The following is a 26466-nucleotide window of genomic DNA, read 5'->3' on the forward strand; positions in this document are numbered from 1 at the left end:
GGGTGTGTGCGTGCGTGTTTGTGTGTGTGGAGGGTGTGTGCGTGCGTGTGTGTGGGTGGGGCAAGTGCCCGCTGAGGTGGGTGTGCGCAGGGAAAGGAGAGAGCGCTTGGGGTGGTGGGGGGAAGGCAGAGAGAGAGAGGGCAAGTGTGTGTGTGTGCCTGTGCAGGGTGGGGCAAGTATGTGCATGTGAGAGAGAGAGAGAGACATGTGTATGTGCGCGTGTGAGAGAGTGTCTCGCGCGATGGGCTCACCTGCCTTGCAACATGAACCCAAGATCCCAATTGAGCCTGTCCTCATGTGTCCACAGCTTGGCTCTCAGTTTCTGCTCAGTGACTCTTGCATTGTTGTGTATCCCAAAGTCTGTCGTGGAGGACGTTTACCTGAAGATCCAAGGCCGACTGTCCTTGAACACTGAAGTGGTCCCCCTCTGAGAGCAAACATTCTTGCCTGGCAATTATTGAGCTGTGTCCATTCATCTGTTGTCATCACGTCTGTGTGGTCTTGCCAGCATACCATACATCAGGGCGTCCTTGCCTACAGCATATGAGATAGGCAACGTTAGCCGAGTCACATGAATATCTGCTGTGCATGTGGTGGGTGGTGGTCCCGCGTGTGATGGTATTGTCCGCATTAAAGATCTGACATGTCTTGTGGAGGTTGCCATGACAGGTTGTATAATGTTGTGGTTGATGTTGTCCTGAAGGCTCGGTAGTTTGCTGCAAACAATGGTCTGTTTAAGGTTTGGCAGTTGTTTGAAGGTGAGAAGTGGAGACGTGGGAAAGAACTTGGCAACGTGCTCATTGTCATCAATAATGTGTTGAAGGCTGCAAAGCACATGGCGTAGTTTCTCTGCTCCCGGAAAGTAGTCGATGACCAAGGGTACCCTATTGGACGTATCCTGTGTCTGTCTTCTGAGGAGGTCGTTACGGTTCTTCGCTGTGGCACGTCGCAACTGGCGATTGATGAGTTGAGCATCATATCCTGTTCCTATGAGGGCATCCTTCAACATCTTCAGGTGTCCGTCTCGTTCTTCCTCATCCGAGCACATCCTGTGTATGTGTTGCACATGTGAATCTATGGGGTGAATTTGTATTTACAGATACATTTTATTTCATTCAAAAAGCACACAATTTATAGACAGTCAGTCAATGTGGTGTTTTATAAATTCCTACTTTAGAAGTAAACCAATCTGACTCCAAACCGAAACGCAAACAGATTCTAAACAAGGCATCACACCTAATATGCATTGTCTGATCAAAAATGTCACTTCTTTACATGGATAAAACCTTTAGTTCTCACAGGAAAGGGACTTGAAAGGAATTTGAGGATTTACATATACATATTAATCAATTAAAACCTTCTAACTGATTAAAGATTTAACAGCATCTTCAGTTTGTTTCATGCATCCTGATCGGTTGTGTGACCCTTTGATCTTGTACTTATAAATTCTGTGTCTGACACCATCTCTCTCACTAACACCGGAAGGAGTAAGACTCCGAAAACTTGTGTTTTCAAATAAACCTGTTGGCCTATAACCTGGTGTTGCGTGACTTCTGACCAAATCAAAATGAGACCTTTGGTCCCAAAAGATACCTGCTACAAGTGGAGACTGAAGACACATATTTGCAAAGGGGTGAGTCAACGGAAACATTTGGAAGTAGAGCAAGGAAGGTCGCCGGAAAGTATAACATCCAGTTGGATGTACAGGATGAGGGCACGAAGTTAGACCAGCCGAGCATGGGAGCATAAATTACAAAGGTAGAAGGGAAGGAAATGAAGTGTAAGCTCAGGCAGCGGATCTGGCAATGAACATGCCCGTAGTAAGAGAGAGTGAGCTGTTTGGAGGAATCCTATCAATAGAAGAGAGAGGATAAATAGTAACAGTTCAGAAAGAGAGAAAAGTCAATACAGAGGATGGAGTTCAATAAGATCAAGAACTGTAGTACAGGCCAGGAAGAGCAGTCTTGATTGAGAAGTCTTACTGGCTACAAACAACTTAGAAGATAAGTCAGTAAAAGGGGGCAAACAGTGAAAATTACGAAGCTGTAGAGAAATTTAAGTGTACACAGAGGACCAGAAAGGGGTCAGCCAGCCTTATCGTATGAATGATTATGCATGGAAATGGTGCTTCTGATGCAATATCAAAGGATCAATCCAGATGAGTGACAGAAAAGAAGGTTTTGAAGAAAAGTTGGGCTATCAACACATGAGTTGATTCAACTCTGGCAAGAAAAACCGTTTTAAAGATTTTCTTGGCTTTGTTAGCAATAAATGCTTCGGGATGTAGATCAATGATATTAAAGCTCCATTTTTGCTGGGAGATCATCACATAAGAGACGTGTTACTTTACCTTCCAAATGAGGCAGCCAATGCACTGGGGATCCCAGGACGTTAAAGACCTGAGTAACTCTCCAGAAAAACAGAGCCTGCCATGTTTAATTGGCACAATGGAGGAAAACATTCAAGCCTCTTTGTGATGCACATGGATGATTTTGTGAGGGTTGGAAGTAGAAATATTGAAAATATTGCATAATGCTTAAAGAAGAATTAAAATTGTAAGTCTGTATTCATGTACTTCTAAATATACAGGATTGGATATTAGACAGATTGATTCTGAATCAGTAGTTTTACCAAAGGAATGTTAATAGGATCCTGACTAAATCACCCCAGATCTTCCCTCAAAAGGAAGACTCCATAACCAAGGATGAAGCAGACCAATTAATGTTTAATTGGGCAATGAAATTTGTTGTGCACACAAACTCAATAATATGCATGATATGATGTATTAGAATGAAGCAACATCTTGAAATATGTTACTGTTGGACAAATGTTGACGGCAAATAAGGCATTGAAGCAATTAAAAACCACAAGAACTGTGCCTGCCCTTGATCAGGAACAAAAACAGAGTTGCTGGAAAAGGTCAACAGGCCTGGCAGCATCTGTGAAGGAGAAGACAGAGTTAACGTTTCAGGCCTGGTGACCTTACCTCAAACACTGAGGCAATTTGAAGCAGTTAAAGTTAGAACACTCTACACTGGGTGACCCAGAAGGAATTAGTCATTTTTAGTGATGTTTCACACTGATCTTCACATTGGCTTTATAAGTAAAGCCGGATATTTTATATTTTCAGTGGGAAGAAATGACAAATGTTGGTTAGCTTGGGAATCTAACAAATAATTTTTTTAAAAAGCAGTTACAAGTACCTTAGCTCTAGAGAGACTTGCACTGGTAGAGGTGACAGAGATGGTTGCATTATTTACTACTTTGGAGGAAATACTCCATAAGCGAAAATCGGGGAAATATGTGCCTATAGCATGTTGAATTGATGATTGTTCAGTCTTGCACGATGTCCACTTGAAGGAGTATGTTGCAGAAAAAGGACTTAAGATTGATCTTGAGTATAAAGAAAACATAGCAAATGAAAGAAATTTCAAAAATTTCAGGTGAGCAATGTACATGTTTCTGCATGTGGAATAATCTTTTCCGCCACCCTAACCACCACCATTGTTGTTAGGTGCCTTTCTCCTCAGAGTTACGTGAATCATGAGATATGGTTGGGATGTTGGTGTTAGGATTTGATAGAACTTATTTGCCTTTGGTCTGCATTCTGTGCTTCCCTTCACTGCCAAGGCCTTAACTGAGTACTTGTGAAATAGTATTTTTTTAGTTGGTGTTTCAATTTTCTCAGTTAGGTGTTTTTGCACTGTGCAGGAACATTTGCATATAGATCTCAGGTCCCTCCCATTTGTGCAAAGTATTCTTTGTGAGGCCTTCTATTTTCTGATTTAGCAGCAAGATGGTGGTTCTAAGTTGTTTAATGGGATTTGTTCACCCTCTTTCCTCTGCCTTCACACTCTAATTTTACCCCTGTTCACTGTCTGCTTTCCTGTGGGATCCACTCTGTCCTTCTCCAGTCTCCCCTGTAATTATTTCCTTTTCACTAACTTCCTTGATGTTCCTGTGATCCCATTCCAATCTAGATCTCCTTGCCCAGCCCTAGAGGTATACCATTCCTTATTCAGTTCACCTACTCTCTCCCCCTCTCCAGTGCATCTCATTACCCCATGTATTCCCACTTTAGTCGAACATAGAACATAGAACATTACAGCGCAGTACAGGCCCTTCGGCCCTCGATGTTGCGCCGATCTGTGAAACCAATCTGAAGCCCATCTAACCTACACTATTCTATTATCATCCATATGTTTATCCAATGACCATTTAAATGCCCTTAAAGTTGGCGAGTCAACTATTTTTGCAGGCAAGGCATTCCACGCCCTTACTACTCTCTGAGTAAAGAACCTACCTCTGACATCTGTCCTATATCTATCACCCCTCAATTTAAAGCTATGTCCCCTCGTGCTAGCCATCACCATCCGAGGAAAAAGGCTCCCACTGTCCACCCTATCTAATCCTCTGATCATCTTGTATGTCTCTATCAAGTCACCTCTTAACCTTCTTCTCTCTATCGAAAATTATGCAGCTTAAACCATTACTTGTGCTCCTTGACCCCATCACTGTGATTGTCCCCTCTGCAACCCAGTTTCTTCCTGCCATTCCTCAGAATCCTTCGACTGTCCCTTACAATCATGCCTTTTGAATTCTATTCCTTGCCATTCCTTTCTACTTTATCTACCTGGTCAGTATTGCTGACATCAGTCAGTGTGGCTGCCTCATTTGGACAGGGTTGTTGACCCTTTGAGATTTCACAATTTTCACGATAAGCTTTTAACAACTACAAGTCTGCATAATCCTGAGACTTTTCATGAGCTAGTTGATCTGGTGAGGCTTCATCCCTTACATTGTAAGCATTTGCACAAAGAAACACATTTAATTCTAAAGGAACTAAGTTGGTAAAGAAGTTTGTGCTCACTCGAGCTTGGAAGAAGAATTCAACCTTGCCAGCTATAAGTAGTCAGGCTTGTGAACCTTTTCCTGTTTTTGCTGCCCAAGATTGCACCCTTGAATGTAGTTTAATTGGACTAATATGTATTGATGTTATGCTCATAAATGCAAGAGGGGTCCTTTACCTGCCTGGAAATTTCTGAGAAATTAATATCTACACTAACTCATCATCGGGAAACGGAATTTTGCCCTTCTCATCCCCTACCACTCACTATCTCACCGCAATGCACTTCTCTATTCCCTGCTTCAACCTAATCCAACACCACAGTAAACAATTTAACTTCTGACAAATGGTGACAAGAGCCATATAAAAGGGGCATGTACCACCTCCAGTGCTGTTTTTGCATTGAGTGGATTTCTACCCAGACTAGCCTCTATATTTTGTCCAGAAAATCCCTGACAGGTAAGTGAATAATCTCAAAAGGATGATTGTCATTTATATCTGTTCTGATAGTAATTGGAAAATTCAGACCAATTTTTTTTGTCATTCAAAAGGAATGGAATTAAGCTGATTCTGTTGTCAATCCATTTGTAGTGTTTATCTGTCAGAAATTATTGGATTCAATCTGTGCTGGAAGATCTAAAAGATAATCTGTGCGAAACTTCAATGATAAATTGTGAGAGTGCCACATTGTCAAACATTCTGTCCTATTTGTGACTTGTTAAAGTGATGTTCTATCCGTATCTAATGTGCAAATTTCTGTGGCTTTATATGAAGAAGGGCACTAAATATACTTGCTGAACCCTCTTCTCCCAATAATTGGCTGACCTTTGTCCTTCAAGTGTTGATAAAGAAAGATTAACTAGCCTGGCATCTCTACTGTTTGTGGAAACCTTTGTGCACAATCTGGCTGTTACTTCTACATAATAACAGTGACTATACTTGAAAAGTAATTCATTGGTTGTGAAGAGCTTTGGAAATTCCTAAGGATGCAATAGGATATGTAATTGAAAATCTTGACTCTTTGCATACACAGGAAAAAAAGAAGTGAGGCCAGCTGAGCTGATGTGATGTCCAGTTATGATTTTGGATTCTTGCACTATTCAACTGTGTGGTTAGCTGACAAAGTAAAATTCACAACACTTTTCTTGAATCCTGATTTTTTTTTTCTTAACTAATTGTTCCGGACATAAGGGCGCTAAAATTCCTGTGTTTGGAAAGGTCAAGAAACATAGGCCTAGGTCCATTGTATTTGTGGGTGTTTGTTGCAGAAGCAGCCCAGTACATGACAAAATAAAGGGAACATGATCTTTCCTGTCAGTTGGACCAAATACTTTTATAAATGAAAATTGCTGAAGTGGAGACTTTTGACCTTACTATGTGTTTCACTGCAAGTTTTAGAAGAAAAGACATAACTGGCAAGTGTTTCTTTACAGTCTCTGCTGTCCGCAAAGTGTATTCTATTTAAAAGCAATTGTGAAACTGCCATCTGAAAGTTGCAAAATGGGATTCCTTTTGGAAATCCCACTTTACATTATACTCTGGCAGCAGAAGAGCATCATGTCAATGGGGAGGATGAGAATAAGGCCAGATACTTGAGCACTATCCATTCTGCAGAATACATTAATCCAGGCATACTTTTGGAGCTTTCATAGGATCTCTGCCTCAATAAAACTACACTGTACTCATAAGGCTTAAAAGCCGTTCTGCCCATTGTTGCAGCCTAATCTGCAACCAAGAGCCAAGATACATATTGTAGCAGACACCAACAGTGGTCAGTCTACCACAATTTAATTTAAGGAAGCCACAGGGCACACTTGCTAGATAAGCTAATTCTCCAAATATTGTTCTATGATGCAACTCATCAATTGTTCCTTGTGCCAGGACAGCTCAGTTAAAACAATTTTATAATAATCAAAAACAAATGTGTGAGCGGCATAACGTTTCTCTGAATAGTTGGATTTCTGAAGAATGTGGATCCTACTTACGGCACTCGTTCCCCTAAACGTAAAACCCTTATCTTGCAAAAATTTCCACTCCCTGAACGTGCGTGTTCTTTGTAACAGCATGTGATCTATTAGTAGCAATTGAGATGCTTTTCCTTTTAATCCAGAGTTTTAACATGGTATTATGAAGAATATACATTTCTGCTGGAGGCTCATTTGGTATTATGAGCCTGTTTAGCACTGTAGCAATTCAGCATAACTTCTCAATTCTATTTCTCTCAGTAAAACACCCAATTTGTGATTTGCTTTTGTTTGTAGCCTTAATGACCAGGTACGCAACTTTTATTGACTTCCTGTATTTGTTCTCCCCTTCGCTCTTACAACCTCTTTGGATTCTTATTTTCCATGTAATATTATGTGACCTGTTTATTTTTCATACTAAAGTGTAACATCTAATACTTCAGTTGGAATTTATGCTCCAATCAAAACCTATGCTGTAAGTTTATTAATGTTAGCTTGTGATTTGGTATCGTCTGAAAACTTGGAAATTGTCATTTTGATTTCAAAGTCTGAACCATTAATGTAAATTTAAATAATTAGGGTCCCAGCAATGATTCTTAATACTCCACTTCCGTGTACCCCATTCTGAAGCTCTGTATTTTTTCTATTGCTATTCTCTGCTTTCTTACCAGCAGCTGGTTATTCATTTTTTCCTTGTCCTCTGATTCTGCATGCTCTGATCTTATTCATTTTTCTATTGCTTTCTCTCTTTTAACAAAACGAAGTTTGTTCAGCAAAAAAAGTGTATATAACAGCAATAATATTTGCAACTGCAAGGCCAAGGAGTTCTTTGAAGCACTTTAATAGGAGTCATATGACCTAGTTTGAGAGTGGGAGAGGACTATTGCATTTTGGAACTCGGAATGAATTTGACCTACCCCAGAAGCCCATTGCCCCCTCGTGCTCTGTCTCTTCTTTGCCACCTCGGAGGAAGTCTTGACGAGGGGTTGTCTTAGCATCGATCCTACCTTTGTTTGAATCAAAGGGACTTCAGCCAACTACAACTGTACCATGAAGGCATCCCATTTCACAATCTGTGAGTTATCCTTTTTTCATGAGTTTAATTATTGCTTGGCCAGCTTACTTTAAGGTTAACATGGTAGAGATATTTCTGCTGGTTTTTCCCCAGACATGAACGTGTGTGGATCTGTGTTAGTTTTTTGAAGGGTGGATTTGTTTTGATCTTTGTCTGAGTACGTTTGTTTTGATAATAAACCAGTTATTTGTTGACTAATGAAACTTGGCTGACTTGTTCTTAATACCGTACTGAACCTGTCACAATCTGCAACCTATAAAATTGGCGATGTCACCAACCTAGTTACAGTAAAAATTTGCTGAGACCTGTAAAAGAGTGGGATTAGAAAAGGAAACAGTGCACCCTTCCAAAATCAGTCAAAACAAGAAGCATGACACCTCTTTTTTAATGTTTTTAATATTGTTCTATTTTCTCTTTCAGTAGGGATTCAGTTTCTCCAACTATCTATTTTAAGATGACTTATCTGTAGATTCCCACACATGACTTAACTGTTTCAACAGCAGGGACAAAATGCAAGTTTGCTGTTGGGTAGAGAAGGATACCCACTACTCTGTGGCTCATGTTGCTGTTTCTAGGACCATCAGTGCGACAGAACAGTGCCACATTGGAGAAGATGCAACTTAAATCTGAGTGAACAATTGAATTTCATAAACAAAACTTTTGGGGATCTTTGCATTAGGCAGTAAGCTTCATTTCTCAAATTGTAGTAGCAAGTTGTGTGCCTCATAACTTTGTAGTCATTACTTTCTCTCTGGTCTTCGTAAAATATGTTCCATGTAGTTACTCATAACATCATAAACAGATGTTTAAAAATCAATGTATTAGCCTGTTCCTTGAAATGAAATATTCCTGTGATTTATTGCATTTTATGGTTTACAAGAATATCACATTTTTCGCCGTCTCTTTTGGAATTAATCAACTTTTTCCTGTTACAAATTTGATACTACTACATGCCAGCTGAGGTGCGAGATTTAGGTAGCTGCTTTGAAATACTTTAATCGTCTTAAGGTAAAATTGATTCTCCTGTCAGCACCCTTAACTCTGCAAATGGACACATGACGGGACTAATTATTGTCATGGTCTCCTTGGCAAATTGATCTGGAAGTTGAGGGCCTTGCCAGATAAGTGGTGGAATTGCCACTCTATCGGCCATCTTGAGAGGAGCTTCTTGAGCTGGAAGCCACATTCTGACTATCAGCATTTAAGAAGAAAATTAATCTCTCGGCATCAGAAATTTTGCTCATGTTCTGCACTGGGGGCCTTGGGTGTCCATTGGATTTCCTCGGAGCAAACAGATTTGGCCAATTTACTTAAAAAAAAAACTCATTGTCCTAGTAGTCTGTTGATATTTGATTAATTCATAAATTAAAGCCTAATGAAACATATGACATCTGTTAGAAATTGTTAAGGGAAACATTTCAGTCCTAAGATATATACAGGAATGTTTATTTTTAATTAGTTGATAAATTTCATTATTGTGGGATAAAAATTGTTACAATTTATAACTTTTCTTTCTTATAGTTGGTTGCTTTTGATGTGGAAAGAATCAAAACTGAGGAGGGAATTCCAACAAAAATGTTAAAACACATACGAGAGCTTGCAGAACAGCTCTACAAAAATGTAAGTTTCTTCGTAAGTAATTTTTTAACATTAATATAGTTAACTGTGCATTGTAAGAATTCAAACACTTTCTAATTAATATGGTGGTTAACCATGATAAATGTTTTATCATGGCTACATTATATCATGTCTGAGGACAGAAGCTAATTGGAAATATTAATGTTACTTGCAACAAAAGGTTCACTGCAGTGTGTTATCATTAAGCCTATCCACCTGTTTCACTTGCAGTTCACTTTTTTTCAAATGACCTGCACTAGACTTGTTATTAACATTTATTCTTGACTTTGCCAAAGCAGCACAAAAGATGTTGCACTATTATTGTGTGTCATTTTGCTGTCTTTAATGTGAAATTATGTCTTTCAAATGATTGCACTTATTTCTCCATACAGAATAGATTTCAGTATTAGCAGTCATATGCAGTGACTTAAACTTAGCCTTGGATTCCATACGGTCTGTCTGGAGGAGAATTTGGGTGGTGAGGACTCATTACATTAACGCCGGATTTTGAAATACTGTCCTTTCACCATTGGAGGCCAATGTTGAAGTCCATTAGAAAAATATCCCGTCAGGAACAGCAACAGAAATTCAGCCCTTGGCAAGATCTAAAAAAAATTATGTCTGGGGAAACAAGAGGCCCTGTTATTTACTGAAAGAAATTGGCTATAACTTTCATTTTCAGAAATGCACATTTTGCAACCAAAGGCAACTCAACCTCACACCCACTTCACAAAAAGTGAGGTGTCATTATGTCAATCCCCTTTTGATGTTGGCAGCAAATGTACACATTCAAATATGTGTGTTCATATGCGGATGACTGATCCTTTGTCCAAAACAGCTGGGTCCAACGATGCCTGTCTCACACACCACAACAAGAAGATGCAGCACGCCCTGACACACTTGTCACGTTACCATACATCAATAACATACGGCCACTGGCCATCAAAGTGGCACACAAACCTCCAGCAACCCTACGCCAACTGCTAACAAGAATCAAAGACCCCTTACCGACTATGGACAGCAACAACGTAATATACAAGATTCCATGCAAGGACTGCGACAAACATTACATTGGACAGACAGGAAGAAAACTGGCTACAAGCATACATGAACACCAACAAGCAACAAAAAGCCACAACCAATACTCACTCATCTCCATACATACCGACAAGGAGGACCACCAGGTCGTTTGGGACAATGTCAGGATCCTAAGACAAGCCAAACAGAGACAAGCATGGGAATTCCGAGAGGCCCGGTTCTCCACCATGAAGGCCATCAATAAACACATAGAATTAGACCGTATATACACACCACTGCAAAGTAAAACCAGAAATGAGGTAATCGATTCCAACGGGCCCAAGAGTTTAAATAGCAAGGGGGAAAAATACAACAACGTTTCATCGGAGGCTGCACTGATGATGTTACCCAGCAGGGTAATGAAACGTCTGCAAGCTAATGAACCAACTCAGTGAGCGAACCAACCACAGCATCCACAATCTGAGCTACAAATCTACTCAAGAATATATTATTATATAACAAATTCATACCCAATTAACACTGAATTAATATATCTATCCTCATTCCCTAATTTCATTCGGACTTGGGCATTCCTTCAGGCCATGTTAGATGAGAAGAAAGTCTTTTACTCAGAAGTTTGTGAATCTTTGAAATTCTGTCCCACAGAACTGCTGTGGAAGCTCAGTCATTAATTATGTTTAAGGTAGGGATTGATAGATTTTTAATTACCAGTTGCATACCGGGTTATGGGGAATGGGGTGAATAAAAGGCATTGGAGTATTCAATCAGCCACGATTGTACTGAATGGCAGGGCAGGTTCAATGGATTGAATAGTCTACTCTTGTTCCTATGTTCAAATATTCCTACGTCACACACCATCCTGACTTGGAACTTCAATATCGCTGGTCAGAATCCTGGAACTCTTTCTGACACCACTGTAGGCAACCGAGGATTGTTGCAGCCCAAAAACAAAACTCATCAGTACATTCTCAAAGGCTGTTAGGGATGGGCAATCCACAAACCATGAATGAATAATTTTAAAAAAGTAACAGTCATATTCAAACCCTATTTTGCTATATTTTGACGTTTATTGTTCAAAAAGATTCTCAATTATCAGTTAAGATGTTTTTAACTTTCTGAAAGAAATTGTGAAGGAATAACTTCACATTTAGGCTTTTTTGTGCTATAAATAGTTGTGCTTCAGTATTTACTGTCAAGGCTTACTTCATGTGACTCATTGTAGCTGATTTATTCTTGGTCTCTTGTTACTATCCTTTCGTATAGTAATCCCAATCTCCGATACCAACAATTGTGCTAATAATGTCTTCAGAAATTGCACAACAATTTAAGGTTTTGGATTTATCTACAATTATTAATTTAACTCATCATCAGTTCAGTCATACAGTGAACATTAGAACTAGGAGCAGGAATCAGCCATTTGACCCATCGAGCCCATTCTGCCATTCAACAAGATAATCTTCTTAGACTACCTAATTTCCTTAATCTCTTTTAGTTTCCAACATGTCTATTGATCCATCTTTATTATACTGAAACCTTGAGTATTCACACTATCTGCTCACTTCCTCCATCCAAGTCATTAATATAGATTGTGTAAAGCTGAGCCCCGAGAACAGATAGCTGAAGATTTCCACCAGTCGTATCTTTTCAGCAAGAAAATGTTCATTTTATCCCTACCCGTTGTCTCCTATACCCTAACCATTTACTGATCCATGTCACAGTTTTACTTTCATTTATGTGTACTTCCATTTTCGTTTATCTCGTTATGAAATACATTTTGCAAGTCCATTTACACAGCAGTCATTGGCACTCCCCTGTCCCGTGTGCTGGTGGCTTCTTCAAAAATTAGGCAAGTTTAATCAGGTGTAAACTCCCCTTCACAAATCTGTGCTGATTATCTTTCATCAACCAACTCTCAATGGTAGCATGTTCCAAAGAGCTAACCAATCAAGATAATAGTGCCTTGATGAAAATGAGCAAATTACTCACTTCAGGTAAAACTATTAAGAGTTTGGAACAAAACTAAAAGAATACTCTACACCCTCCCTGATGTGGGCGGCAATAGTATGAATTACCAAAGGGAATATGTTCTACACATTCCACATTGTTGTCTCAATATTTTCCATAGACACAGTTCATAGTAATTCAAAGATAGTAGGAACTGCAGATGCTGGAGAATCCGAAAAGCTTTTTTCTGATGAAGGGTCTCGGCCCGAAACGTCAGCCTCTCTGCTCCTATGATGCTGCTTGGCCTGCTGTGTTCATCCAGGTCTACACGTTGTTGTCATAGTAATTCAAAGTTATTTATCTGTTTTTCCATTTGAAAAATGTTATTATAGGAAAATCCAAATCCGCACATGGCTTTTCAGAAAGTGCCTAAGCCAACTGAAGGTTCACACATGAGGGTGCATGTACTGCCATTTCCCAAGATAAATGAAGATAAAGTACAGGCTCTTCTCCAGGAAGGTCTTTCAAAGCATCTTAATTCACCTCCTGCTGTTCGGGTTGAGAAAAAGTGCATTGTACCTGCTGGCCCACCAGTTGGTACGTATCAATATTTTAATATATCAGTATTTTAAAGGCAACCTTGAACTTCTGCTAACATGTATTTGTGGTAAAAATAATTATGTTAACAAATACTTGGGAAAGCAAGTTGTCAAAGTATAAACAAATTCTGTAGGATGTGATCTTTGTGATCCTTTGTCCTGTTTATTTTGCTTCTGTTCTTTGTTTGGTACACACATTTGTGGATGATTTAAGGCAGTTATTGTGTCTTATACAGAACTGTTCCTGTGGGACATATAAGAGTATTCCCTATGCTTTTAATATTACCTGTGATTTTTTAAAAACAGAATAAACAGTAAAATCACTCCATTTTAAGCATAAGCCAGGAATTTTTTTTTAAAGGTGTACATTCTTTTTCCCTTCCAATCCCCTTGACTATTCCTCTCCTCCACCCCCAATTGAAAACAATCCATAGGAGCAAATTTTTGCAGATGCTGGAATCTGTTCTGAAAACAAAAGATGCTGGAGATCACAGCGGGCCAGGGAGCATCCATGGAGAGAAAGCAAACTACTATTACGTGTCTGGATGACACTTCATCAGACCTGAAGCGAAATGTGGAGGGGGCAGCATTTATGCTATAGTGGGGGAGGGATTTATTCTGAACTATCAATTTCCTTTCTCCCTCTACTGTTGCATAAATGCTGCCCCCTTTACACTTCAGCTCTGATGAAGAGTCATCTAGCCTCAAAAAGTTAACTTGCTTTTTCTCCATGGATGCTGCCTGACCCGCTGTGATCTCCGGAATTTTTTGTTTTCAAAAAAAAAACCATGGTTGGTGAGGTTACAGTGTTGAAGGATTAATCAGACTTCTGTCTGCACTCATTGTTCTTTCTAAGCACTCCCAAATCAGATATAGCACAGATTAAATGCAGTGCGGTGCATTCTGTGGACTACCAACAATGTCCTGCCAGCACAATGTCTGAAAATCATTCCTCCCCAACTATTGTATTACATCTAATTTCCACACTGCAATTGTCAATTTCTGACATTATTATCTCAGCTCCATATTGTGGTCTATTTCTGTTCCCTGCGAACAGAACCTCGATTGTGTTTGGATGCTACTGCCAAAACTAACACGAGTTTTCCATTTCATGTGACCAGGTTGTATTCAAATCCAAAAGTACTCAAAATGCAAGGGTCATACTCTGTTTGGTTTTGTTTTGTTTGGATTGCTTTTATTTTTTGTTTATTCTCATAAAGCATCTCAGAATAAGAAACTGCCCTGCAGCAAGCAGTCTAAGAGTCTCACTAATCTCAGAAACATTGCTGTTTTGACACCAGTTGATGTAGAGTGTCTACTTATTTTGGTAGTTGGGTGGTAGTTTCCTTTTGCTTTGAACTTGATCTTAGTCTGCATCGCATCTGATGGTTTATTTGAGAATGACGAGTTGTCATCAAGCAAAGGTACAGTTTCATGTATTAGTGAAAACTGGAATTTAAGCCTCATGTTCTTGTCTAGGCATATCAGAGTGATTCAGTTCACACTGTGTTGTTCTTAGACAATGTTCTACTCAATTATACCACTTCATCCACTTTGGCAACTCCATATAAACTTCTGTCCCATTTCTTGACTTTAAGCACGTGTGTATATGAATATGCTGAGATGTGTTTCTGTTGTGTATTTGAGTGTATAATTTAAATATGTATTTGCACATTCACATTGACTTTTCATTATAATGTGATGGTGCTAAGCATGAAAACTTTAATCATCTGGAATTTTTTTGTGTACATTGACGGGATGAGGGCATTGTTGGCTAGATCAGCATTTATTGCCGATCGCCAATTGTCCAGAGGCCAGTTAAGAGTCAACCACATTGCTATGGGTCTGGAGTCATGTGTAGGCCAGACCATTAAGGATGACAGTTTCCTTCCCTAAAGAATATTAGTGAGTTTTCCAACAATCGACAGTTGATTCATGGTCATCATTAGCCCTTTAATTCCAGATTTTCATTGAATTCAAATTCCACCATCTTTTTGTGGCCAAATTTGACCCCTGGTTCCCAGAACATTCGTTGGATCTTTGGATTAATAGTCCAATGATAATACCACCAGGCTGTTACCTCCCCCTATATTCCACATTGGCAAACCAGTAGAAAGTCTACCTGTCTCTAATTAGTAATTTTATACTCCGTTCTGCAAACGTTGTTGACATATCCTTTTTGGGGACCTATTGCCTTGTAGTTTGACTCCTTTAAAGGGAAATTTGAACTCTTATTTAGTTGCACGAAATGTGCACTTTTAGATATGTGTCTTAAGAACATAAAATAAAAATACTACTTAAGCCATTCAGACAACCTTTTTGTTCACCATAGAACATGAACAGAATGTTGTTTTTTTTTTGTAAGGGCATTGAAATATAAAAATAGGGAATTCTTGCTACTACAATCCTGGCATATTGGTGGAACTATACTGAGAGTACTATGTGCCAACTTGGCCATTTTGTTAAGCGGGGAAGCAGTTCAGAGAAGATTCATCTGGTGGAATTTTGGTCCACCTGAAGGTCTTCGAAGGGAAAGTAGGGAATCTCAATTGGTGGGAGGTAGTAGTTCAGTTTTCTAATGGCAGATTGAAGTTTTGCTTTTAAGTTTTCAAAACCTTTCCGATCGTCTGTGTTGCTTACCTTGGTGGCTAGGAATGTGTTTTGCATTTACTTGCATGACGTGAATACACATTAACAGAGCTTGCTGGAATTATGTTCACAGGTGAAATGTTGTTAGCTAATAACAGAATATACATGTATTCAAGAGTCTGATTATACTTATGAGGCTTGCAGGATAGACTGTTACCTTCAAGCTATGGTACATCAAAACTTCTTTAGTTTCTTAGCTTGTTCTTAACTAAGATATTTCTGTGTTGGTGTGAAATCTCTCCATGTTGATCAGCTCATGAGAAACATCAGTCGTACGCAATCTGACGTGCTGTTGTTAAATGTCTGTAGTGTTGGGGTCGAGCCTGATTGGGCTAACAAGATTGGCCAAGTGAGGCAGCATACTTGAACAGGGCTGAGCTAAACAGGGGTTCAACTCAAAGGGCCATCTTATGTGGTTGTGCTTTTGTTGAAAGTCTTCAGGTCTGCATTCTTCTGGTTGTTATAAAAAAAACCAGGAAGCTGATGGCACGTGAGATAGTGTGTCGCGGCTCTGTGTTTTAAATGTAAACACTGTCAGATGTGACACCCGACCACTGCACCACCAATTGATCCTCAATGGTAACTGCAGTTAATTGGCAGATATTACTTGCTCATGAAACATCTGATGATGATGCCTGGCACCCAATTTCTTGTGCTCTGTGCAGTGACAATCTTACAACACCAATCATTTGTGGGAGCATGAACAATTGAGTAGATAGTGCCATGTGCCCTGGCAAAACAGATCATTCATCCTGTGGTGAAACAAGGTTTCCTTGAGTTGTCCAGAAGCACCTGCTTTTGTCATTTGGGATGGCCTCTTATTATCATCCAGATGGAGAAGAACATCTCTCATAGAGCCATGCAAACAGAAAAGGTCCTTTGGTTCGTTGAGTCAGTGGCGACCTATCTCATGGAATCCCACTTTCCAGCACTTGGCTCATAGCCTTGAATATTCCAACATTTCAAATGTTCATCCAAGTACATTTTAAAGATTATGATATTTCCCACCTCTACTGCCCTCCTAGGCCATGCATTCCAGATTCCCACCACTCTGTGGATGGGGAAGGTTGCCTGACCATCTTCCTTCAGAAGAACCTTTAGGGAGGCATTACTAATGCGTGGTTTTTGGGTGGTCTCTGACATCTCCGGGGGTTCGTGCGGATGACCAGGAGTTGAGTGATGCGCCTGGATTGCAGTAAGTAAGGTTACTGTTTGGGTACATTTAAAATGTGTTGCCCAAATATTGGGGCCCAGAAGATCCTTGTAGGCTTCAGAGCTTCCTGTTTATATAATTTAGGTTTTGACAGTGGATAAATATACAACAGGCTGAAAAGAACATTATTCTTTGGGAAACATGGGAATGAGGCAGGAAAGTGAAATTCAGGATTCTTGGGTCAGTCATGATCTCATTAAATGGTGGAGCAGACTTGAATCACTTACTTTTGCTCCTATGTCTTACGGTCTTATACTTTGATAATAAACCTGAAATCGTTGTTTCAGCCATCTGTATATCCCTCTGTAAACTCAGAGATTCTAAATGGGCACAGCAGTGAAACAGATTTCCAGATCAATATTCTACTGTGAGAGTTTTGAGCATGAGTGTTGACAAACACAACATAAAAAGAGGGTTTGCTAGGTTGAAATTTTGAAATTCTCAATACTAAGCTTATAAAAGTAGCTTGAGATGGAGCCGAATTCTGGCCCACAATGGCCGGATATTATACTCCGTCTCACAAGAACTTCTCCAGTCAGCATGCTCAGAAGTCAGATTGGATCTGACTCTGAAGTTGTACAGTACCATAATCTTCAGATATCAATATGTAAGTATTCATTTAAATGCCTAAGTTAAGGTAAATACATCATTAAATTTTATTTTACTATTTTAAATTTCTAGTGTCAATAATGGATAGAATGGGATCGATTTTTAACAGTGCTCGTAGACTGGAGGTTGTTCGAAACTGCATCTCTTACATCTTTGAAAATAAAGTACTGGAGACTGAGAAGGTATGTTTATTTAAGTTGGTGTTGAAAAATGATAGTATTACTATGTAACATTTTCATTATGGTTTTTAAAATTCTAGCAATGTTCCTTTAAGCCTATTAAGCTTAATCATATTAGCCAGTCTTTGTATTTGTAAGGTTAAATGTCCTAGCAACTTAGGCTCCAATAAAATCAAGTTTGTTGTTACCCCATTTAAGTGTGAAGAAATATATATTGTTTCTCCATTTGCTGTTCACAAATATAAAAACAGAACACAGTCAAGCAGGTGGAACAGTTTTTCCTTAATGCAGCTTCCATCCTGCATCCGTATGCCTAACATTGTCTCCCAATTTCTCAATTCGAACTGATCAAGTTTGAGTTGGTCCAATAGTGAACAGAAGCTGTTGCTTATTTCAGTATATGGGCTGAGAGATGTTGTAAAACTAAATACAATTTTGTCGCAGGTCTTCGATTGAAAATAGAGTTTATGCTTCCTAGGCCCTCAGCTCCTTAAGTGCTTCCTTAAAACCTGCCTCATTAACCACTCTTTTGGTCATGTAATCTAAAATCTCCCTGTGTGGTTCAGTGTCATATTTTATTGTATATCAGTCCTGTGATCAACTTTGGGATGTTTACTATGTTTGTAATGATACATAAGGTGTCTCATCTGTTAATCAGCATGAAATGACATATGTTTAAATAAGTAAAATATTATGTGCTGCATCTGGGAAGGATAATCCCAAAAGAGAGACAAAATGACAGGTGAATAATTATCCTGGTTATTTTCACTCAATAGATAACAAAGCTACATGAGCAATACTGCAGACCTGCCAGTTATGCTGTCTGATTTTTTTTTTGAGAAGTCCTATGAATTAAACTTTTTAAATGATTATTAACTTGGATACAAATACTTTTAGTTAATTTAATAAAACATCAACTTCTTACTTGAGTGCCTTGTCCCATAAAATTGAATATGTTTTAACTTCAGAGTTAGGAAACTAAACATTTGCTTTCATTTTCAATAAACTTCAATAATATTTGTGTAAATAGTAATCTTAAGGAATATGACCTGCTGTTAGTGCTTTTTTTGAAAAAAAGACAAATGTGTACACACTCCATGAATTCCATTATTGTCTTTGGCCTTCTTGTTGTCCTTATTTTGAGATCTTGCCAGTTGCGTGCATTCTCTTTTTTGTTGGGATTTAGTGATTCCATGAAGTTGGTTTTCAGGCATGCTTCTCCGTAGTGTAATGAAATGTGGTAGAGTGCATGCCAGAAACATGTTGATGATATGATAACCAAAAGGCAGATCTGGGCTGTCATTTTACTCTCTAATTCATATCAGATTTAGAGAATGCTTCAACTGTTTTAGGTCATGATAGGTTTTTTTCAACATCACAGATATTTCTAAGCAACCTGTTCAGAGATGTTTTTACACACCTCTGGAGCAGGTAGGACTTGTAGAGACATGTCACATTTTTTCAACATGAGCATGCTAATCAGAATCGGCTATTCAGCCCTTTTATCCTGCTCCACCATTCAATAAGATCACGACTAATCTGACTGTAATTTCAAATCCGCATTCCTGCCCATCCTGATAACCTTGCATAACAAGTATCTATCTACTTTTGCCTTAAAAATATTCAAGGATTCTGCTTCCACCATCTTTGCAATTTTGAATCTGAGAGTAGCAAATTCACTTAGTCTTAGTTTTAAATGGGCAACCCCTGACTTTTAATCCATGACTTCTGGTTCTCAATTCTCAAATTAGAGGAAATATCCTTTCTTCATCTACCCTGTCAAGGCCCCTCAGGATTTTATATTTTCAATCAAATCACTTCTTTCTCTTCTAAACCCCAGCAGATACAAACTTTGCCTGTCCAACCTTTTCTCATAAGACAACTCGCCCATTTCTGGTATTAAATCTGGTAAGCGTTCCCTGAATTGCCTCAAATGCACTCACATCATTCTTAAGTAAGGTGACTGAATGCACAATACGCCAGATGCAGTCTCACTTGTGCCCTAAATAACTGACGTATAACTTCCCTACTTTTGTACGCAATTTCGCTCATGACAAACAAGAGCATTCTTTAACTTTCCTAATTACCTGCGTAACCAAAACATGTTTCACATTAGTTTGTATGCCCTTCATAATGTTCATGTGGTAGAAAATGAGTTCCTTAGCTTTATACAAAGGATGTTTCTTGCTCCAGCCACAATTTTATGTTGATGTGATCCCATTAATAACTTTTACAAGCCACCTTGATGGTTCAGACAGTTTATCGAATAGACAGTTCAGCCATAAAACAAGGAAAAAGTCTAGTTCTCTGTTCAAGTGGCTGATCTCAGATGGGGTATCAACTGCTGCAATTTACCAAAGCACCCTTTGCTTAGAGAGATAAAGCATTAGCTTTAATGTAATTCCTGTTGGTAATATTTGTTGACATTGGATGAAGGTAGATTTTGATGCCACATTTAAATATTCTTTCTGTAGCCCATTTTATCCAATTTGCCAGGATGCTGGTCCCAGTGCATTTCAGATGAATGTTATGACAACTGTGCAGTTCCCTCTTTCTCTAATACAGTGCCAACATGCCATGAATTTAAGCCCATCTCTCATACACCAATCTTTGAGTCATGTTTAAAGTTCTGATCTTATTTACCCTTCACTAATTTGCTCTTGGCTCATTTGGTAATCCAGAGATTATTAGCCTTGTGATTCTACTTTCTAATTTAGATCCTAGTTGTTCTCACTTCCTTAGCAATACCTCTTCTGTAGTCCTACCTGTGTCATTGGTACACTTGAGGGCCATGATAACTGGATACTTTCTCTCCCAAGTTCCTTGTGTTCTGAACCTGGCATCAGACCAGGCAAGATAGCTATCTGGATTCTCACTCCCAGTTGCAGTGAAAATAAACTACCCCAACTACTCTTCCCTCTGATAAAATTATATTCCTTATCACTTGGGCTACCTGAACAGCTACCTTCCTACCATAATGTCATAGTCAGTTTGTTCATTCTCCCTCCAGCGACTGCTGTAGTCCACACAAGTAGCAGAAACCTCAAATCTGTTGGACAGTTGCAAAGACAGACTTCTCCGTTGCTACCTTCTGGATCTCCATACTTTCCACACTTGTTGTCACACCCTCCTACCTCTGACCACTGATCATATCTGAAGTACCTAAGGGGGTAGCTGCCTGCTGAAGCAAAGGGCTGGATTTTGAGGTGCTGAAGTCCCTGAGATGGTTAAAATGTCAATGGTAAGTGGGCTCACCCTAGTAGCATCCATCCCTCAGCAACTGAATGCCGACAGCAGTGTCAATTTTGAAACTGAGACTTCATTCCCTTGCTTGGAACAAAGTCCAACAAATGGCTGGCAGGTCTGTCGTCTCAGCAACTCCTAGTGGCTGCTGCTGGGATCCCAATAAAGAGCAGACCAAAATTAAGCTATGTCCAGTGCATCACTGGGGTCATGCTGATAGGCTCTGGCAATGGTGTGGGTTACTCTGTTTTAGAGATAGGAGAAAAGGATGACTTTAGAGTCATGCTTCTGATGGGAACAAGTTATCCACAAAAGAGGACCCTCCCTTACCCAACTTTGCTCACGCAACTGAAGCTGCTGGCATCTCAAATGGTGGGAGTCTGCCCCTGTCTGAGGTCACTGGTAGTGAGGGAAGTATGAAGTTGGTCACTGAAGCACATCAACAAGCCCAAGGACAGGTTGGTTCCTGATGCCTCTACTGCCGTGTAAGATGTGAAATTGGTCAAGGATGAGTTGGTAGGTAGATAAGCTACGTGGCTGACCCTCCTGCCCCCGGCCTCAAACTGCTGTTAAAATCACTTATAAGAAAGTGATGCAAGCAACTTCAAGCAAGGAACAGATGCACGATATCCTAGTGTTGCTGTCAAGTTGTTCCACGTTGCAGAAAAAACTTCTTTTCTGTCTGCCTTACCAGTTACATGATTTGTATATCATGGAGTTTATGTACTTGTGCATTAGCTATGAGTTAAACTTACTCCAATATTTAGCACGAATGATGAATAATGTGAGAGTACCCTTTTGATGTCATGATTAATTTTATTTGCTGCCAATGAACTTTACTGCACTGAAAATGAGCTACTAAAAGCATGAAATCTCAGCTATTCTGGTTTCAGGTTTTCAAATTTTTTGAAGAGCCAAAAATGTTTTCTCTACTTTTTAATAGGAACAGGAGTAGGCCATTTAACCCTTCAAGCATGTTCTGCCATTTACTGAGATTATGGTTGCCCTGAGACCTAACCTACCTTTGCCCCACATGCCCTAGAAAATTTTGGTTAACAAAAACCTATAAATTTCTGTTTAAAATTACCATTGGATCTTGCATAAATTGCTGTTTGCGGAAGACATTTCTTAATTTCTGATCCTTTCTGAAAAGAAATGTTTTCTAGAGCTGGTTTTTATTAGAAATGGGCTTGGTGCCAGTTTTGGGAGTTCTTTGAAGGATTTCTCCCCTTGAACTCTATCTAGCGAGTTACCAAACACAAGTTTCTGCTGCTTAACTAATTATGCATGCACCATGCTTCTATGATGCCACTCTTGCGCTATTTTGCGTTCTTGTGAAACATGCGCCAGGATCTTGGGAATTGCACGACAGCACCGTATGCAAGACCAGGTTATGCCAGGTGAAACACTGCTAGCCATGAGTACACATAATGGGAGGAAATGTAAAAAAAAAGCTTGTGGGTGCAGACGGGTGGCACGGATGACACTTCACTGTTAATTGAATCTCATATTCATTAAGATATTGCTACTTTACATCATCACCTGTATGCTCAACTGTCATAGTAACTGCAGCTGCAAGAATAGAGCTGCAGAGGCTGTATAATGTTAGAACCCTGCCTGAAGGAGTGTGCTACTCTTTCCCTAATGCCCTTTTAATTCTGTCATGTAATGAAGGTTTCATTGGCTGGCCAGCATTTATTGCCCATCTCCAGTTGCCGTTCAGAAGCCCAATTGAACTTCTGCAGTCCATATACAGTCGACCCACAATATTGTTAGGGAGGGAATTCCAGGATTTTGACCTCAATGACAGTGGTATCCCCAATGGTGATATATTCCCAAATCAGGATGGTGAGCAGCTTGAAGGGGAGTTTCCAGGTGCTGGTATTCCGATATATCCCATGACTTTCTAGTGGTCATGGGTCTGGAAGGTGCTGTCTAAGAATCTTTGGTGAATTTGTGCGGTGCAACTTATAGATGTTACATGCTGCAGCTACTGAGCATTGGTGATGAAGGGAGTGGATGCTTATTCATGTGGTGCCAGTTAAGTGGGATGCATGATAACACAATACCTTGTCATTTTTTCAATGTGGGAATATGTTGGAAAGGTTTCAAACAGTTGATAAAATAATACTTATTGAACAACTGGAAAGTACAAAAAAGAAACAAACAAAATGTGCATTTACTTCTGGAAATAAAAAGGTATATTTTGAATAACAACAATTTTACAGTTAATGAATGATGACTTTGCCCTGCTCACATTTGTTGAAAGTCGGTGTCAACTAAGTCCTGTCAGGCCTGTTGTGCCTGGCACTACATTCCTTTATCGTGCTAAAGGTGATGTTCCTGTTGCTCAATTTCTTCATGAGAAAACTGCTGCTGCTCTCCCAGCTCTCATAGAGTCATACAGTCATACAGCACGGAAACAGACCCTTCAGTCCAACTAGTCCATGCCAAACATAATTCCAAACTAAACTAATCCCACCTGCCTGCTCCTGGCCCATATCCCTGCAAACCTTTCCTATTCATGTACTTATCCAAATGTCTTTTAAATGTTGTAATTGTACCCACATTCACTACTTCCTCAGGAAGTTCATTCCACATGCAAATCATCCTCTGTGTAAAAAAAAAAAAAATTGCCTCTTAGGTCTTTCTTAGATCTCTCTCCTGTCACCTTAAACATGTGCCCCCTAGTCTTGAAATCCACTATCCTAGGGAAAAGACAACTACCATTAACTCTCTCTGTACCTCTTATTATTTTATCAACTTCTATCAGGTCACCTGTTAGTCTCCCAAGCTCCAGTGGAAAATGTCCCAGCCTATCCAGCCTTTCTTTATAACTGAAACCTTCCATACCTGGCAATAATCCTGGTAAATCTCTTCTGAACCCTCTCCAGTTTGATATCTTTCCTATAGTTGTGTGACCAGATCTGGATACAGTATTCCAGCAGAGGCCTCATCAATGTCTTGTTCAAACCCCAAATGACTTCCCAACTCCTCTATTCAGAGGACTGAGCAATGAAGGCAAGGATGCCAAACGCCTTTTTCACCACCCTGTCTATTTGTGATGTAAGCTTCAAAGAATTATTTACCTGTATCCCTATGTCCTTGTGTTCTACAACACTAACCAAGGCCTTACCATTAACTGTATAAGCCCTACCTTTGTTCATTGTACAAAAATGCAATACCTCTCATTTATCCAGATTGAACTCTCTCTGCCATTTTTCAGCCCATTGATCCATTTGATCAAGATCCCTCTGTAATCTTAGAAAATCTATTATGCCACCAATTTTGGTGTCCGCAAATTTACTAACCATGCCTTCTAAATTCTCATCTGAATCATTTAGATAAATGACAAACAGAAGAGGACACAGAACCAATCCCTGTGGAACACCAATGGTCACGGGCTTCCAATCCGAAAAGCAACCTTCCACCATTACTCACTCTCCTGCCATTAAGTTAATTATGTATCCAATTGGCAAGGTCACCCTGAATCCCATGTGACCTAACTTTACGAATTAGTCTACCATACAGAACCTTGTCAAAGGTTTTACTAAAATCCAAATAAACAACAACTACTGCTCTGCCATCACCAATCTTTTTGGTAACTTCCTCAAAAAACACCAAGTTTTTGAGACATGATTTTCCTCACACAAAATCATGCTGACTATCCCTAATCAATTTTTGCCTCTCTAAGTGTCCATAAATTCTATCTTTTATAATCACCTCCAACAGTTTACCCACAACTGAAGTCCGATTCTCGGGTCTATAGTTCCCCAATTTCTCCTTACAACCTTTCTTAAAGAAAGGTACAACATTAGCCACTCTCCAGTCATCACGCACCTCACTCATAGTTATGATGATGCAAATATTTCTGCAGGGGGCCTCATAATTCCTCCCTTACTTCCCACAATGTTCTGGTATACATTAGATCAAGTTCTGGAGATTTATCCACCTTTTATATTCTCTAAAGCCTCCTGAACTTCCTCCTCTGTAATGTGAACTGTTTTTAAAACATCAAAGTTTATTTCTCTGCATTCTCTAGTTTCAGTTTTTACTGAGGAGAAAGAAATTGACGTGAAATATTCATTTAGTACCTCTCCCATCTCCTGGGGTTGAACACAAAGATGGCCTCCTTGATCTTTGAGGCCCAACCCCCTCTAGTTACCCTCTTGCTGTTAATGTATTTATAAAATCTCTTTCAATTATCCTTAACCTTTTCTGCCAATGCTATCTCATATTCCCCCTTTGCCTTCCTGATTTCTCTCTTAAGAATGCCCCTACACTCTTTAAATTGATTTAGAGATTCAGTTGAACCAAGTTGTCTATATCTTGACTAGAACCTCAATATCTTTATTCATCCATTGTTCCTTAATCTTACCAGCCTTACTCTTCACTCAAACAGGAACAAAATGCTTCTGAACTCTTGTCATCACACTCTTGAACACATCCCACTTGTCCGACATCCTTTTACCTGCGAACAGTCTGCTCCAATCAACTTTTGTAAGTTCTTCCCTCATACCATTAAAATTTGTCTTACTCCAATTAAAAACTTGAACTTTTATGGAAGGCTTATCCTTTTCCTTAACCATTTTGAAATTATGATTGCTCGACCCAAAGTGTTCCCCCACTTTTACTTCAGTCATCTGGCCTGCCTTATTGCCCAAAAGAAGGTCTAGTTTTGCTCCTTCTCTAGTAGGAGCATCCACATATTGATAAAGAAAATTTTTTTGAACACATTTGACAAATTCTTCACCATCCAGACCTTTAACACTATGTTAGTCCCAGTCAATGTTTGGAAAATTAAAATCCCCAATTATTGCAACCTTATGCTTATATATATGTGAGATCTCCCTACATATTTGTTCTCAATTTCCCTCTTTCTGTTGGGGGGCCTATACGATCCCATCAAAATGATCTCTCCTTTCTTATTTGTAATTTCTACCCATATGTTTTCAATGGACGAATTTTCAGAAATATCTTCCCTAGTTACAGTAATAATTATTCCTTAATCAAAAACGCCACCCCTACCCCCCGCCCTTTCTTGCCTCCTTTTGTATTCTTCCTATAGCATCTAAAACCTGGAACATCGAGTTGCCAGTCTTGTCCATCTCTCAGCCAAGTTTCTGTAATAGCTATGACATCCCAATCCCATGTTCTTAAATATGTCCTGAGTTCATCAGCCTTACCTGTAAGACCTGTTGCATGCAAATAAATGCAGTTTCATTCTTCAGAGTTACTATGTGCTCTGACTCTCTCTTGTCTGTATTTTCTAATTGACATGCTCTGCTCACATTCAGAACCTTCCCCATCAATCCTTCTGTTTACACTGCTAATTAAAATTCCTCCACTCACCCTCTTAATCTGAATAAAGTCTTCCAATACAAAATCAGCAAATCTCCCTGCTAAGATATTTATCCCTTCCCAGTTTAGGTTAGGCCTATCCTTTTTGAACAGGTCCCAAAAGACATTCCAATTGTCCAAAAACCTGAA

The 26466-nt window shown here is 39.4% G+C and overlaps 1 protein-coding gene across 1 annotated transcript in view; it reads left to right on the top strand.

Annotated features, from left to right (window-relative positions):
• The window catches only part of sbf2 (SET binding factor 2), a 207845-nt gene that overhangs the window by 13409 nt on the left and 167970 nt on the right, over window positions 1-26466 (top strand). The window contains exons 3-5 of the mRNA XM_048607330.1: window positions 9407-9505; window positions 12877-13081; window positions 17627-17736. Of these exons, the coding sequence (XP_048463287.1) occupies window positions 9407-9505; window positions 12877-13081; window positions 17627-17736 (414 nt within the window). The remainder of the gene's footprint in view (window positions 1-9406; window positions 9506-12876; window positions 13082-17626; window positions 17737-26466) is intronic.

This window comes from Rhincodon typus, chromosome 17, assembly GCF_021869965.1.
Source record: "Rhincodon typus isolate 14 chromosome 17, sRhiTyp1.1, whole genome shotgun sequence".
In the NCBI taxonomy this organism is placed as follows: domain Eukaryota; kingdom Metazoa; phylum Chordata; class Chondrichthyes; order Orectolobiformes; family Rhincodontidae; genus Rhincodon; species Rhincodon typus.